At 46.9% G+C, this 16,434-nt stretch overlaps 1 protein-coding gene across 3 annotated transcripts in view; it reads right to left on the minus strand.

The window, feature by feature from the left end:
• Nucleotides 1-2,363: 2,363 nt before the first annotated feature.
• Nucleotides 2,364-16,434, minus strand: part of GRIA3 (glutamate ionotropic receptor AMPA type subunit 3) — a 150,306-nt gene continuing 136,235 nt past the window's right edge. Inside the window, exons 14-16 of one of the 3 annotated variants that reach the window (XM_086756144.1) lie at nucleotides 7,021-7,135; nucleotides 4,621-4,868; nucleotides 2,364-4,041 (exon numbers count right to left, since the gene is read on the minus strand). In XM_086756144.1, the coding sequence (XP_086612270.1) occupies nucleotides 4,623-4,868; nucleotides 7,021-7,135 (361 nt within the window). In that variant the 3' untranslated portion in view covers nucleotides 2,364-4,041; nucleotides 4,621-4,622. Of the gene's footprint in view, nucleotides 4,042-4,620; nucleotides 4,869-7,020; nucleotides 7,136-16,434 lie in introns of those variants that run through there. The other 2 variants (XM_086756145.1, XR_015259661.1) reach the window with 2 other exon arrangements.

A 16,434-nucleotide genomic window follows, 5' to 3' on the forward strand; every position in this document is an offset into this window, starting at 1 on the left:
TAGAGGGGGGATTTTATCCAAACCTGCCTCCCCATAGTGCACCATGCGGGAGCGGGCATCCTGCCATGGTGGTGGGGCTCCAGCCTGCGGTTCCTGGGCTGGGTGAGACCCTGTGGGCGTTAGCCCATGGCATAAGGCCAGCTGGGGCCTTTCCCACAGTCCTGGGGCCGCGGCGGCACCAAGCACAGCTCAGCCGTGGCATGGTGCGGGTGCTACTGTGGGCACCGTCCTCTGTGATACCAGTTTTAGATGTATTATGTTCTGAGTTAATATTACTTTGAAATTTATAATATCCATGAAAATATTATCTCTGTACTTAAATCCTTTCGTTTAATTGAACTATCGTTATCCAGAGCTTGTTTATGTATTGCTGCCTGCAAAATAGAGCCAATTTCCAGAGATGATGAATATGAGCACCAAATAAATTTTGTAATTTAATTTTAATAACCATGACTTATTATTATTTTAATAACCATAAATAATAATTATTATATTAAAGAAAAGTTGCAGTGCTTTACACAAACCTTGGAAGGAAAGCAATGTCGTAATAATACAGAGGGGGGTTCTGTTACAGCTTATTATTTTTTATTTTATTTTGTTGCCAGATGTGCTCTTTGCTGTGAGGAGCAGCTTCTACGGGTTTGGCTTTTTTAGGTCTGAACTTGACCACTGTTCAGGTCCTGTTGTTCCCACTGTTGTCTCTGGAAACTGCCAGCCCCAGCCTGGCCTGGGATGGCAGGGCTCGCTTCTGCACCTCGTCCTTGTGGCTGTGGCCCTGCGAGGGGCTGTCCCCCACTCCATCCCCATCCCCATCTCGGGCGGCTGGGCTCTCCCAGCTTGCTGGATGGATTTTTCTTTTTCAGACCTTTACATCCTCAGCATCCAAGTGAAGCCTTGCGCTGCTCCAGCTCAGCCCCCAGCAGCTGCCAGGCGCTGCCAGGAGAGCGTCATCCAGGAAGGAGCCCAGTGGGAGCTGGTTTCTGATGGGGACCATCAGGCTGGTTGGGCCAGGGGTACCCCTGAGGGCACTGCCCCTGCCAGGGCGTGATCTGGGGGCACACCAGCTGTTTAATACCAGGATTGCTTCCTGTGCTTCATAGTTTGTGCTGACTTGGAAAAAGCAAACTGTGGATGAGGTGCGCTCAATAAATTAAGAGTCAGGATTAGCTGCAATGTTGGGTGAAGATTTTTTTTTTTTAAAGCATTGCTGAAAATGTGGGAACTGCAGGAAAATAAATCTATATAGTCAACATTTGAGGAATTTATTTACCCACATTGCTGCCCACCCCGGGGGCTCAGCATAGCATCTCATGGCCCAGCCACAGCCCCAGGGGCTCTACCCACAGGGTGCCAATATCAACCAGCTTCACTCATCAACAAAATAAAATTGTGGTTTTTTTTTTTTTTTTTTTTGCAGGGTACCAGAACAGAAATACATATTTCCCAGCAGCGTCCTTGGTGAAGCATCGGTGGCACCACCTGGTCCCAAACCTCTGAGGTTTCCAGATAGAGACAGGCTTGCCTGGCCAAAGGGACATCTGTAGGTAGGGACTCTTTCTCCTCCAGTGAAAAGATCAGCAGGCTCTTTTTACTTTTTTTTTCTTTACAGTTTTATTTACAAAATGTATTAAAACTCTTTGTACAACACCTCATTAAAATGAGGCTCAGTAATTGATGCCCACACATGCAGTTTATGCTTTTACAGCCATTAGTTTGCTTGGCAATTTTTCTGCTCACTGAAGTGCAGTTTCAACGACCAAAAATAGGAACTTAAATTACCAAAAAAAAAAAAAAAAAAAAAGGAAAAAAAATAGAAGAAAAGGAAAAGGAAAGAACCCCAACATCCCCCAAAGCAAAACAAATGAAAGAAATATACTGCAACAAATCATCATGAGACTACTGCCGAACTTCCGATAGCTTGAAGTTGGTAGCCGGAATTGGTAAGCACTCAACACGTTTTGTTTTAGCTTTACATGCAAGTTTAAAAAATATTGAACCATTTACCAAACTCCCTTCACTGCTGTGAAGCCTCCACTCTTAAAAATTGATTTGATAAACATACATCTTTTATACAGCTTTTAAGAAAAATGTTTGTTTTAAATACAACTCATAACCGCACAGCTTTAGCTCACCCTTGCTGGGGACGTGACCGTGTTCAGAAGTTGAAAAAAAAAAAAAAATCACAGTTTCATGAAAAGAAAATGAAAACTAAACAACAATTTTTTGTCAATACCTTGTTAAAAAGTCGAACAATAAATTATTCTCCTATGAGCTTTTAAAATGACTTTATATTACATTTTGTTGGAAATACTTATTTTTAACAAGACTTTCCCCATATAATTTTTTTTTTTTTTTTGTTTAAATCCTATTAAAAGTTCAAATCTATCGTCAGCAAACTAAACGCCTAAGGGTCAGACTGGTTTAAATGAGTTTCTTTTTCATTGTATGTTACTGATGAAATAAAACTCTATAGTAAACTACAGAAAATACATATTGTCGATTAGAGGTAATTAGTATGCAGATATTCCACTGAACATTTCCCATGTCATTGACAATATGTTTAAAGGTTTTTTTTTTTGTCTTTTGCCTTTTTTTTTTTTTTTTTAAGATGAAGTTAAGTAGTTTCCAGGCAGAGGTTCAAGGCTGAATCGCTGCTGCTAAGACGCTGGATGTGAGTAATAGTGAGCCCCTACCTGTAGCAGCGTCGGCTGGAGCGCGGCGTCCCCTTGACAGAGAGGGCAAGGACAGGAGCATCCTCTCACCAGTAGCCATGAAACAAGAGTTGGCAGGAGCTGATAGAATATAACAGTACTAGCAGGAGTCGTGTTAGATCGCTTAATATTACTCTGGAACTGCAGCTCTAATTTGAGTTACTATCCTCTTTCCTCACTTCTGTTTTAAAACGACCCTTACTGAGAAGCATTAGCTGAGCACAGTGCTAGTTGTGACAGAACTGGGGGAAGCGGGAGCAGGCAGCAGGCCTGCGCTTCTCTTGCTTCATTGCTTGATATTAAACACTGAATTAAAATGCAAATGCACAGCAAGAAAAGAGATACATGGTCTGAACCTAAACAGCAAGAGGCTTTTCTTTCTTTTTTTTTTTTAAAAGCCACCCCATGTCATTTTACTAAAGCACCTGTAGGTATGCCTGATGATAGGAAAAAAAAAAAAAAAGGAATGCAATATTTTCTGCCTGCACTTTAGCTACCTTGTCAAGAAATTAATTTACTGATCTGGAAGCAGGACATGCAGTTCCAGAAATTACTTTCTTTTAGATTTACAGATTCACAGTCATTGACCTTAACTGGTTTTAATGCACAGATTCTTTTCTTCAGGTGTTACACCTTTACCTGCTATACAGAATTGCTCAAATTAGCTGGAGAGTTTAAAGTGACCCAGAAAAAAAAATAAATCACACAACCAGTAAGTAAATACTGAAACATTTTGACATCAGCTCATACAAGCAGTGACAGGCCAGTCCATGTTCGCACGCAGCAGATTTCTGAGGCTTTGTGTCAGGAGGAGTTTCATAATTCGATGCGATTGGGGTGGCTGATGAAACCGGCTGCGGTTTGCTTTCAGGACACAAGTTCATTTACTGTGCAGTGGTATCAAAGAATGGCTTTTGTTGCACTGATTTTTTTTTTTACAAGAATTTTTTTTTCCACATAATAACTTGTTACCTGTCCCTTCCTTTTTTCTCTTTTCTTTCTCTTTTTTCTTTTTATCTTTTCTTTTTTTTTTTAATTTAATTTCTTTTCTTTTTCTTTTCTTTTTTTTTTTTTTTAATTTTTCTTTTACTTCTTTCAAGCAAAGCAAGAATATTTCGGTGATGGTTTGCATTGTTGTGAGTCTCAGAGTCTTCCATAAGGCACTGAAGGAAAAAATACCAGTTTTTCCTATTAAAAGTACATTGCACCATCATCAATGCGTGTCATGCCTGACACCTCGGAGAGAGTACAACTGGCTCAGGTGGTCCGAATCCGTGAAGTAGCCACATTCTCTGCTGCTTCTCCTCTTGCGTGCTGTCAGGGTGAGGATCTATAACAAAACCAGAAAGATTTAATCACTGCCAGGTGGCCTGAGGAGAGGCACAGCCTGTGGGCCATGAGCTGAGCAGGCTTTTCCAGAGTTGTTTTTCAGCAATTCAACTTTTCGTGCTTTAGAAATCATGATTTCTAGTGCAGACTTTCTCGTTCTATTGTAGATTTTTTTGAGACTTCCTAAAAGCACTTACCTGACCTGATTATAGGTTGAAAAATAAAAAGGAAGAGAGCAAGAGATGCAAATTCTTATTACATTAATTTTTAAAGCAATTAACAAAATACTTTTCTACATATTGAACTAGCACAATGCTGGAGAGAGGAGTTACTCACTTCAGCATGAAGCCAGCTATCACTGTTTGCAATAGAGGATGGTACCAAGCTTACTTCTGTTCAGGGAAGCAATTTAAATCACTTATGCTCTGAGACTGCCACCAGACGATGTTTCACAGGCTCTTTTGCAGCCGGCCGCTGACGCACACAACCAAAGATCGCACACAGCTTAAAAAAAAAACCAAAAAACCAAAAAGAAAGAAAGAAAACCCAGAGGGTTTTGGTTCCCGGCCCACAGCCGTACCCCTAGATTTTCACACTTTCTGTGCCGTACACGTTGTAGCCTTCTCTGTACGTAGCGTAATTCTGGGTGTTGGTGGCGGGAGCAGGTTTGAAGTTCTGCATGTTCTTGGTGAGTTTCATTCGCTTGGACTCGGCCCGAGACTTGTAGCAGAACTCGATCAGTGCCACCATCATGGCCAGCCCCAGGCCTCCGACAAGGATATAGAAAACCCCGGCAACATTGCTGAGGCTCAGAGCGCTCGTCTTGTCCTAAGAGAAACGAGCCACGCCATTAGTTTTGCTGTGAGGAGCAGACAGACAGACAGACAACAGGCTACTTGGCACTTAGTCCTAGCTGGAATAACTACACTCATGGCGTTCAGCGTCCCACTCACGGGTCAGTGCCGTCCCCCCCGTCCCCGGCACCCGGGGCTGTGCAGCAGTTACTGCTCCGTCTCCCACTTTTTGGTGGGTGAAACCCTGGCCGAGTCCAAGCCGATGAGATTTTTTTTTTTTGGCCACGGACTTCCTCAGGCCTTCGGCATCCCAGAGCAAACCTGGCAATGGCCGAGCAGCTCTGGTGGCAAAAGTGCCTGGGAAAGCTCTGCCGGGGCCAGCAGCGGCTGCGTAAAACCAGGTTTTACAGGAGGCCATTATAAAACTAGACAAAGAAAAACTCAAACCACTACACACTTGGTTTTGGTGAATGTAGATAAAATTATCGAGACGCTGCTAAACTTATCTACCTTTTTTTCAACATTTAGCAAAAAGCAGAACACCCTAGGAAGGTGGTCAGTTACTTTAAGGTCGAGCAGCAGAGCCCTAAGCTAAGCCAGCACCTTCGGTGACCGAGGGAGAGCGAGTTCCTGAATAAAACCAGTCATTGTAACACAAAAAATGCTGGCCAGGGTTTACCTTCCTTCACTACATGTCAGATGGGGGAGAAGGCTTGCATTTTTAAAAACAGGATTCTGTAATCAGATTAACTAGAGCTGCAACCCTTTTGCTGCTGCGCGGGCCGGCTGGCTGCGTGCAGGAACGGACGCTGGCAGGGACGGGCCCCGGCTGGGCTGGCACGCCACGCAGGACGGGCAGATGCCAGAGCAACCTGGGCAAAACTCGCATACAGTCAAAATATGATCTGCTTTCTACGCGCCCGTGCGTCTCACAGGCAGTTTGGATAGATGCAGTTGTGGCAAACAGCGTGCCATCTAAACTGAAGATGTTACTCATTTACACCTTTTTTCAATTACAGTTTCCTTCTGCGGCTGCTGTGCGTTCCGATGTCCCGTGATCCCAAATTTATCTCACACAACAGCTACGGGGTTGTGCCCTAAGCAACTTCCAGTCCAGCTGAAATCAATGCACTTTTATTATTGGCTTCAATGGAACTTTAACTTGTTCTCCAACACCGAGAGGGTGCTTCCAAAGTACAGCTTTCTGTGTGATTATAGAGAGCACTTCCGACGGCACCAGGGGAGCTGGGCACTCGGCTGTGACTGATTTCAGCTGGAACTGGATTTCTCCTTCTTTGGGTGCCTTTGAAAATGTCCTTTACTCCAACAAGTGCAGCACTTCTACAGTGTTTTTCGCCGCAATGACTCTATAAGCATTAAAAAAAAAAAAATTCTCTACGTTTTCTTTTAACTGAATGGTGTAAATAAATATTTTCTGCAATTTAAGTGTGCAGCTACGGGGTTGATCCACCTGTCACCTCAGGGGTGGGAGCTCCCCCCTGGGCTCTCCAGTGGTCCCACACCAGGAGCTGCTGGAGGCTGGCTGGCCCTGCAGCACGGCCGGTGTGGGACGGGGCCGTACAGCAGCAAAATGGTTCAAAGCAGAGTAAAAAAGAATATTTTTGTAATTTATGTAATCAGTTACCAATAGATTTGCTAGTTTTTTTTTTTTTTTTAATTCAAACCAATTTCCAACTGAATTGGGAAACACAGCAGGAAGGGCGTTTCTTCCTCATCATAGGTCTGTCCTGAAATTGCCCACCCTGAGCAAGCGCGTAACTGTTTCCCAAACTGACATGTAGAGAGACTAAGTCACAATTTTGAAACAAAAATGTGGGCTTTCAATAAAACTAACAATAAGAAAGGATGCTGGCCTGAATAAAACACATTGGCTGTGCTGAAACTTGCACGTTTAAATGAAGATACCACTTGGGAGGTTTCGGGGGCTTCTCTTTCCATGTTTTTCTAGCAAAATACTCAAACGGTAAAACATACTTACAACTACAGTCTGTTACTGCATAACAGAAAAATGCTGTCACGTTCAGAGACTTACATTATTTTTTGCTATTCTTTTCTTTCAACCTTCAAAATGTAAACACCAACTTTTGAAAGTCATTCTTTGTATAAACAAACAGTGGGTCAAAACGTGATTGCTAATCAGTACAAAAAGACCTTCAGCGACTGACCTTACTTCCGGAGTCCTTGGCTCCACATTCACCCTTATCGTACCACCATTTGTTTTTCAGCTTGTCTAAGATGCCTTGTTCACTGAGTTTCAATACTGCAAGGTTTACAGGAGTTCTTCACGTGGGAAATAACATAAATAACATTATATTATGTTATTTTATGTTATTCAATCTTTAAACTACTTTAAAACTATACAAAGCGATAAAGCAGGGTTCCTGGCCACAAAGTATTTACACTGCAGGCAACTGGATCATCCCCTTAAGTTAACGCTAGAGCAACGCTATATTACCAGGTCCTGCCCATATCGCTTTGAGTAATCGGCACTCACTGTTAAATGAAGGCAGCAGAAACAAAGCAAGTCCAATCTCCCAGTTTTGTAGGATCACAAGCGTTCTCAGTAGCTGTACGCATTAAGCTGGGTTTGATCGAGCAGGACCCCTGCTATTGCACTAACAGACACGAGCCCCCCGCATGAGCAACTGCAGCTTCTTACAGTGAAACAGCAGCCCCATGCACCTGGGTTTTTTTTTTTCGTGTGTGTTTGTATCTGCAAGGCAAAAAAACCTAGAGTGGATGTCACGGAGGGAGATTTTGCCAGCCGTCATGGCTCTTGCCCTACCGGCGGTGGTTTCTCCAGTCGCCGCCGCAGGGGCCGTGCTCGGAGGCACCGCGCGGGCAGCTGCTCTGCTCTGGAGCTGCTGCATCCCAAACTCCACCGGTCCAGGGAACTGCAGCAGGAAATAAGCAAATGCAGACCTTCATGAAACAAATTAGTGAACATGGAAACGCTGTCTGAAAGTGCCCAGGGTGGGAAATGTTGGCAGGATGAAGGGAGCTGCTGACTCCGGTGCTGCTAAGAGCCTGCAAGCCCAAGGGGACCGGACCTTGCTCGTCCCTTCCCTGCAGGAAAGTGGCACCAGAGGAGCCCTCAGTTGGGTTTTGTCATTTCCATTTCCTCCGTGTGAGATGTCTCAGGGTTTTTCCTGCCCGTTTACATGAGACAAACTCCCTGCATTAGGGACACCTTCAGTTCCTGCTCCTACTTGAATGGCTTTGATCCCCGCTCCTTCCTGAGCGCAATGCAGGGCAGCCGGCGGGGAGGAAGGGGCTGGCTCCTTATCCTCGCCAATGCTGCGCCGCTTCACATGGGCTAACACAGGGCTCCCTGCGGCAGCGTGACAGCAGGCACACGGCTGCCCTGCGATGTGCCCCGCTGAGGGTCCATCCACACAGGAGCTCAGCCCACGTCCTGACTCGGCCTCAATTCTCCTCTTGCCGCTTCGTGCCTCTCTCCCACCCCTGCCCGAAGTGCATGTGCAGAGGAGACTGAGGAGCGGGGCAAGCTATACGGAACACCTTACTTACAAGCTTAATTACAAGCTATACAAAACACCTTACTTATAAGCTTAATTACATGGTGGCATGTAGGGAGATGTCCACAGGCTGGGAGGGCTTACAGCCCTTGAGCAGCAGGAGTGGCTGAACCCTGCTACCCAGGCAGATACTGGGAAAAGCAGCTGGTGAAGAAAAGCCCAGTTCCCTGATCAGCCAAGAAGCTGCCTCCGAAATGGCTGAGAGAGCTGCAGGCAGCTGATGTTGTAAAGCTGCGCACCCTTCCAGAGGAGAGCGGTGTGAAGTGTCACCCCGGAGGGTGGCGGCCCACGGAGGGGGGGGTCCAGGCTGCGCTTGGTCGTGGGGCACCATGTGGATGCCCCACGGGCTGCACCAGCGTGACCCAACACAGCATCACCGAGGGCAGCAGGGAGGGCAAAAGCAGGGCAAAGCCGTTGAGGTGCGGAGAACCACGGGTCCCTGTTCCCAGCAGCAGTGAGGCCAGCGCAACCTACGCCGGGCAGAGCTTCCCGGCTGGCCAGGCAGAAGCAGCACCACTCCTCCTGGTCCACACAGGGCTCGTTTTGACACCAGCCAAGAATTTATTTTTGTAAAATGGCTATTTTTAAGCAGCAGCTGTAATCTAATTAAGTATCAATCATGGAAGGCTGTAGGCACTCAGCTGGACACAGCCGACGGGCGGTGGTGACAAGCCTCAGGAGACAGGACAGGACGTGTTTGCTGGCTTGGCTCCGGCAGCAGGCACGGAGCCTCGCCACCAGGAGCCCGTGGCATCGTAAAAAGCCAGCTGTATCGCAGCGACGTTCGCATCTGCACATAGGAAGGGCGATAAAACACCAACGGGACCAAAGCGTGCTCCAGAGGGACACTGCAAACGCCCTGGGTGAGCAGGTAACACACCTCCCCCGTTGGTTTATGCTGACAGGGACCTGGCCAAGCCACCCCCGTGGACCCTCCTGGGCAGCTGTGCTGTGACAAGGCCCCCGGTGACACCCGGACAGATACGCTACAAGAAGCTGTGCGTGATTTAGACCATTGCAACGCGCGTCTGTGAAGGCCCAGTGCCTTTACCCACACGTTACACGCCCCAGCAGAAAGAGTGGTGTGGATTATTGCTCAGAGAACAGTGCTCTCATTTCAAATTTCATTTAAAAACCATCCAATTTGGCGAGATTCTATGCAATACGTCTCTCTGCTTTGAAAAGCATTGTGCAGCTGAGAATACACAAACAATGGGGAGAAGGTTCTAAACACCTTTCCTCCCATCCGCATATTTTATTGTGCAAATTCTCCCCTCCCCCCCGTCCTCTTTCAAACACTATTTTTAATTTGCTTGCCTTTATAAACCCCAAATGGAGCACAGAGAATTTGCATAACATCCAATACATTATAGATTAGCTCTCACAACATTATACAGTATCGGGAAATGAGGAGGCTTAACATGCTAATTAGGGTGCTTTATTTTTTTTTTTTTCCAAAGCCAAGATTGCTGTTAATTGCACACACGCAACTGCCAAAAAAAAAAAAAAAGAAGAAAGTAGTAAACTAAAATTATCTTAACTAAACAGACGGGAATTTACCTAAACTGGGGTTGTCACTACAGTTTGTCATGGCCCTGTTTGTCAGGTGAGGTACTGCAGTACCTCAGCCTGGGGAGGAAAGAGGTGATCTCCATCTGTCCCGGCCCGCGGAGCAGAACGGGACGGGCGGATGAGCGTCGAGGAGCCGTCACCGTGCCGGGGTGCCCACGCTGGGGGGCTGTGAGCCGTCCCACCCGCCATGGGGCTGACTGCTGGCGGCTGGTATGAGACGGGCAGCGCATGTAAGGAGACACTGGGGGAGGAAAACCTGCCATGAAGCAGTAGCTGGTGCTCGTCCTCCCCTGCCTTGGCCTGTCCCGGCCCCCGCAGCACGCAGATGATCTGGAGCTTTGCCTGAGCGAGCGCCCGGCCTCCCTCCACTCCGCCATTTTGCTGGCTGAGACACTGGGATGAACAGCGCGTACCTGAGCGAAGGGGCCCTCTCAGTGTGCTAGAAAACGCACGAATTTGTGCTTCACAGATGGAGCACAAAATGCAGCTTGTTTGTTCAAAGTCCTCAGGAACAATTTTGTCTGCTTCCAGGAGATTAATCCCAAGACCTCTTAATGCACGAGCTGCTCTCCGGTGCAGCAGGATGTGAGTGACCTGATGGTGGGAGAAGCCACGATGCCTCCATCGCCCTTGGTCCAGCGCTTCACCCATGGCGATGCAAGGTGAGCTGGTGTGGGATGAACTCCTCAGCTCCCAAATTCCCGAGTTAACTAAAAATATGGAAAAGTGAGCCTGGCTGCCGGTACATTTTCCGATTGCTTGTCTCTGAGTAGCTGTCGAGCCTTGTTCAATTTAAGTCAGAGACAGGCACGGCCTTGGCCGAGATCCTGATGGAGAAGGTGCATGTCTGGATCGTGGTATTTTTCTCACTGAGTGCTCAGCTCGTTGAAATGCAAATCTTCCATAGGGCACTCTGACTTACTACTCAGCCCATCTCAAAAAACGCCCTTGGGCAGCACCAGCACCCTGCCCACACCAGCAGGTCAAATGCTGCCAAGCTGCGAAGCGTTTTGTTGACTATTACAGTGGGAAGCGTAGGTCTCTTCTGGGAGCAAGGCCCGCTGGCTGTAGGAAGGGGACTTTTCATAGCTTGCCCCGGCAGAGTTTGTTTGAGGGGGAATTGTTTTTCTGTTGCCTTAGAGGCAGAAGAATGGAGAGACTAAATGACTTGCCCAGGTCCCACAGGAAGGCTGTGTCCCAGCCGCCGACCTGCGTCCCTGGCTGGTTGCACCAGCCCAAAAACAGCTCAGAGGATCATTTGCTCAGTTTCTGGGTCTCTGTCTCAAAAGACTTCAATTTCCTCATCTTTTTCCTGGGTTAATTTTGTGCTTTCCAGCTGCTTTTTTAATTAGGCTGCTGTTGTTGGACCTCCTATGAGGTCCTCGGCCCTTTCCCAGGTGGCTCTGGCTGTTTTTCCTCTGCTTTAATTTATGACTGCATTCTTTTTCATCTCTCCCCATGTGGTTTCCATGCCCGCTCTCTTTTAGTTTGGTTTCTTTTATCAAAGTAAAATGTTCAGAGATTTGAGAGCTTGCGCTCTCTTGTTGCGCTCGGTACACTCAAGAAAACAAGTTGAGGCAATCAGGATTGGGATGCCAACGTTCTGGATGTCACAGGACAGTATTCTTGGGTGGAAACTTGCAGTGTTTTTCTTCCTCACCATAACTGAAGGATTTTTTTCGTTTGCTTATGTTTTTCATCCAGATGTAGTAGGTTTGGCTGACCCAGGCTTAACCACGTGAGGCTGGCAGCTTTACCAAACCCTGCTAAGATTCTTTTTGCTGACATCTACAAGTGCTCAGAAGACTTGAGTCGAGAGGTACCATCGTACCAGGAGCCTCATACTGAACAGTATTGCCCCCAAGGACAAATTAAGCCATTTGCTGTGGCTGATTTATTTAAGAGAGGCACGACTTTCTTCTTAAAGTCGTGGGCCCACCTGTTGTCACAAGCTTCTCTTTACCGGTCTGCTGCAGACATCATTTTACACCTGGGACAGAGGTGGGTTTTATTGGTGTTTCAGCAGTTTGGTTTCTCTGCTAGGAGACCTCGCTCAGGTGCCTGCAGCATTATCAGCTGCCTCTTCAGCCATCAATTACTGCTAGAAAACAAGCGGCGCCAGTCTTTTTCCAAATCCAGCCCGGCACCATCTCAAAGGGAACCTCCTCTTCCCATCGCTGTGTGGCCCTGGGGCCTCCTCCCTGCTGCGTTTCAGCCCCTCCTGGCTCAGGACACCAGCCCCAAAAGTCCTGCTGCACCCCTTGGTGCTGGTGGCCCCAGGTGATGGGATGATGCTGATGGAGTGAACCGATTTTTTTTGAAAAACGATGTTCACTCATTAAAATCACACCTCTGAACTAGGTTCCCAAAGCTTCGTGTTCAGTTAAAAAATCCTGGCGACCTCTCCCTCCAAGTTCAGGAATCACTACAGCGCTTTCTTGCCCTTCCTCCTCTGGCCGCAGCACCAGTTACCAGTAACCGTTCTCTCCATTGAGAAAACTGGTGGCATTATAGTATTTCTTTCTGGCCAGAACAAGTTTGAGGCAGAAGAAAAGTAAATTAATCACCAAAGAAATAGTTCTTTATTAGTCCCAAATGTGAGAAGGTATAACTTCTGCCTCTCTCAAATTATAAAATCATAACAGGGTTTTAATTTGATTAATGACCTTTTAGGTTCATTTTCATGATTTCACCTGCTCTTATATAAAGTACATAATTCAAACCCAGAGATTTTTGTCTAGTGCTATCACTCTAGCTTCTACCGGCTTAAGAAAGAGACCCAGCAGGCCAAAGTCCCACAGACAACTGCAAAAGCTGGCCGGGCTGCTCTTTCAGCAATCAGATTCCAGTTACTGGACACTGTTTATGTGCTGGTGCTGCAAACCAGCCCCTTCCCTGAATGAACTTGGACTGCGCAGAAACATCTGAGCAGCTTCTTGGAAAAAGTGCTGTTAATTTATGAAAAGAACATCCCGGTCGCCAGCCCTGCTAGGAAAAGGCCTTTTCCAGGAATGAGCGATGGGATGTACTGGTGCCAATGACTCTGTAGCCCAGTGTTTGGGTTGGTCCTCACAGGTGGCAACAGGCAAAGAGCTGGTGACCACTACAGGTGAGATTTAGGAGCAAAAGTCACTTTGGGACTTGAAAATCTCACCCAATAATTTGTAGACTTTCGTCAGCTGTGTCTAGCTGGAGTTTGAGTGGCACAAAGTCTCGGCAACACCGTAGTTATGTTTATTACTTGCAATCAATAAAGATTTAAGTGGTGATTGGAACAGCTTTGGATAATTCACATCCCATTCCATGCTCTAATGGATGTAATATAAATGTTATACCCAAAAATGATCACTGCCAAGGAGAGCGAATGAACACGGCAGACAGCACGCTGCTCCCTCAAACCAGATGAACCATTGCTCAGAATTAATTCAGAGTCTTTAGATGCGATCTTTCAGAAAAGGGAAGCTGCAAAGGAGAGGTGTAACAAATAAAGGCTCTTGAAGCTCTAATTAAAGGGTTTCTCCGAATTGCACAGGACGGGTGGGCAGTGCATGGCTTGCACTGAATCTCCAGGCAATGGAGCTGCTCAAGGGCTGACCTGGCACCTGGGTTTTTTTTTTTTCCCTCCACCCATCATCAGCTGGCTTCTGATATTCCATAGAATATTTGGTGTACAGCGTACAGTGTGGCATTTTCTCAGCACTGTTGCTTGCAGCATCTTCAGAGTCCAAATGTAGCTTTTTTGAGGGGCAGAGGGTGAAGAAATCACCCGTGAGCTTGAAGGAAGAAGAGAATAATATCAGCAGTGAGAGCTCATCTCTTGTCTCGGAAACGTCCTTTCTCCACTCGTGCCCAGGGCTGCAGCGTAGGATAGCAGAGAACAAGCTGCAGAAGAGCCGATCAGCATCCCAGCCCAGGGAGGGATGCCTGGCTGCCCGGCCGGCTTGGGAGGATGCGAGCCACTGGCCAAGAGCTCCAGTGGCCAGAACTCTACTGCTCTTAAGTGCAGTCCCCACACAGGGGGGGCTCGGTGGCTTCTGCAGTGCTAGGCAGGCAGGACGCCTGCATCCCCAGCGGCACCAGGGAGGGATGTGTGCCATCTCACCCGGGGACAGAGAGGTCACTCAGTGATGGAGCCAAGCAATTTAAGCCCAGTGGCAACGGGGATCCTCCTCACAAGGCAGATGGACGCTGATTCCAAACATATGGCAAACACGGCCACAGGAGCCCCATCTGTTGCACACAGGTCTGGCTAGAAGGCCAAAGACACGAGTTCCCGATGTGCTTAATGCCACATCTGCTACAATTTAAATCCTGCGTGGTCACTAACATGTCCTGGTTCATTTTTTCCCAGCTGCACAAGATCAGATGCCAAGCAACTGTGTTTGGAGAAGCGCTGTGGAAACGCAGGCGCACATCACCAGGGATGCAGTATTTACAGCAAGGCTGTTTGTGCTGTAACGTATCCCGGCACTGGCCGTTTGGGTACCTCAGGGGAGGTAAAATCACAGTGCCAAAGCCATCCCTGGGCTCCAGTTGTGTCACACCTAGAACAGGTCCTAATCTGGGCTAATATCTGGCTAGGCCAGGTTTATTGCCGATTGTGGAATCAGAGCAACAAAAAGCCACAGGAGATTTCTGGCAAATCCAACCCTCTGAAGACTGTAAGATTAATGCAGCGTGATGTCCTCCCTCCGAGTCAGCGTGTGGCCCTTGTCACGCTGTGCAGCCAGACCAAGAGCGGCATCCCCTTCAAAGGGCTCTTCACCCTTCCATCCAAATCTCAGTGACGTGAAGGAGACAAAAGTCCATGGTGGTACCAGGTCTTGGTTAGTATATTGTAAAGCATTTTTTTTACTTGTTTTATTTTTAATCTCTGTTATTTTTATCTAATCCCTTTTATTTAGGAATCTGACATATTTAGAGCACTCTCACTTAGAACACAACAGAGTCACAGACTGGTTAGGGTTGGAAGGGACCTTTCAAGGCCATCCAGTCCAACCCCGCTGTGAGAAGCAGGGACATCTCCAACCAGATCAGGTTGCCCAGAGCCTCATCCAACCCGGCCTTGAATGTTTCCAGGGATGGGGCATCCACCGCCTCTCCAGGCAGCCGGAATTTTTCTCTTGTTTCTTATGACCAAAGCTGTCCTTGCTGGCTGAAGCATTGGTGGGCTTGCTGACATCAGCACAACCCAACCAACAACGTTGTAACATGAAAGCATTTAGACATCAAATGTTTGGGTTTCTAAAATCCACCTCATAGTGTCAGAGGAAAGGCAAGTGGACGAAGGCGCAAAGAAGCACACATGTTCTTAATTCAAAACACTTCCTAAAATCCTCTAGGGTAAAACTACTGAAAACACTGAATTAGTTGTTCCTGTTGGTATCACTGGCAAATCTCCACTAACTTCAGGGGAAGCAGACTGTGAAGCTTGCTGCAGACATGTCGCAAGTGTCACCTTTACCATTCTCTGAGAGGTAAATATCTGAAGGGGACAGGGAGAACGACCCCGAACAACTGCACCATGGCTTCACACCGAGATTTCAGCCCCACGCATCCAGCACCGCAGAGAAACCCCTCAAAGCCGCACATCCCTGAGCCGACCCGCGCGGGCACACAACAGCACAGGGCACTGACAAATGCAGAAATCAACCCTGGCCACTCTGCTTAATTTGGCAGGATACCATAAAAATCTCGCTAACAACCATCTTGGTATCATTAAAATACAAAGATAGAAACAATCCAGGAAGAGATACCAAATCCAGCATTATTCTCTAGAGGGCATTGCTTGCAGTTAAAGCCCATCTAAATCAAATAAGGCACTTTATTCCCCCAAGCTCTATAAATCCCAGCCTGATCTGTAACTATTGAACGGAGTTTTTTTGTCAGATCTTGTTAGTGGAATAACTTCTGACTAGATGCAAAACCTGCGGGTGAATGCATTGTCCAACGCTCTGTGCTTTCCGACATCAGATCTAGCTGCCTGTCGTCATCTACCAATTTATCAATGTCTCTGTGCCACAACTTCATGTTTCGCTATGCGCTCACGCGTGAGGGATGGAGGAAGATTTTGGATGGAAATGGGTTCATTATTAAAACTCGCTATGTTTGTTTAAAGACTACAGTTACCTGGTACTTCAAGCAGGAGTGAAAAGAGTCCTGAAAATACGGGCGTAAAAACATGTAGTCACTCACTATTCCTATTTGTTACCTTATCTCCTGTATTTCACACTGAACATTTAATGTTAATGGAAAAAACAGCAGGCGTTTCTTCTCTGAGGAATGAACATTTGGTTGCTCTCTGCTACCATTTCAGACCTGCACCATTTTTTTCCCTGCCCTGTGTCACCAGCTGTCGCACGTTTACAAGATTTAACATTGGAGGGATTGAAATGGTTTATGGGTGGGCAGAGGAAGGGATAAAAGCGAAAGCCATCTAGTTTGAAAAGACAAAGAGCTTTCAAAATT

This window comes from Chlamydotis macqueenii, chromosome 11, assembly GCF_036417535.1.
Source record: "Chlamydotis macqueenii isolate bChlMac1 chromosome 11, bChlMac1.mat, whole genome shotgun sequence".
Taxonomy (NCBI): domain Eukaryota; kingdom Metazoa; phylum Chordata; class Aves; order Otidiformes; family Otididae; genus Chlamydotis; species Chlamydotis macqueenii.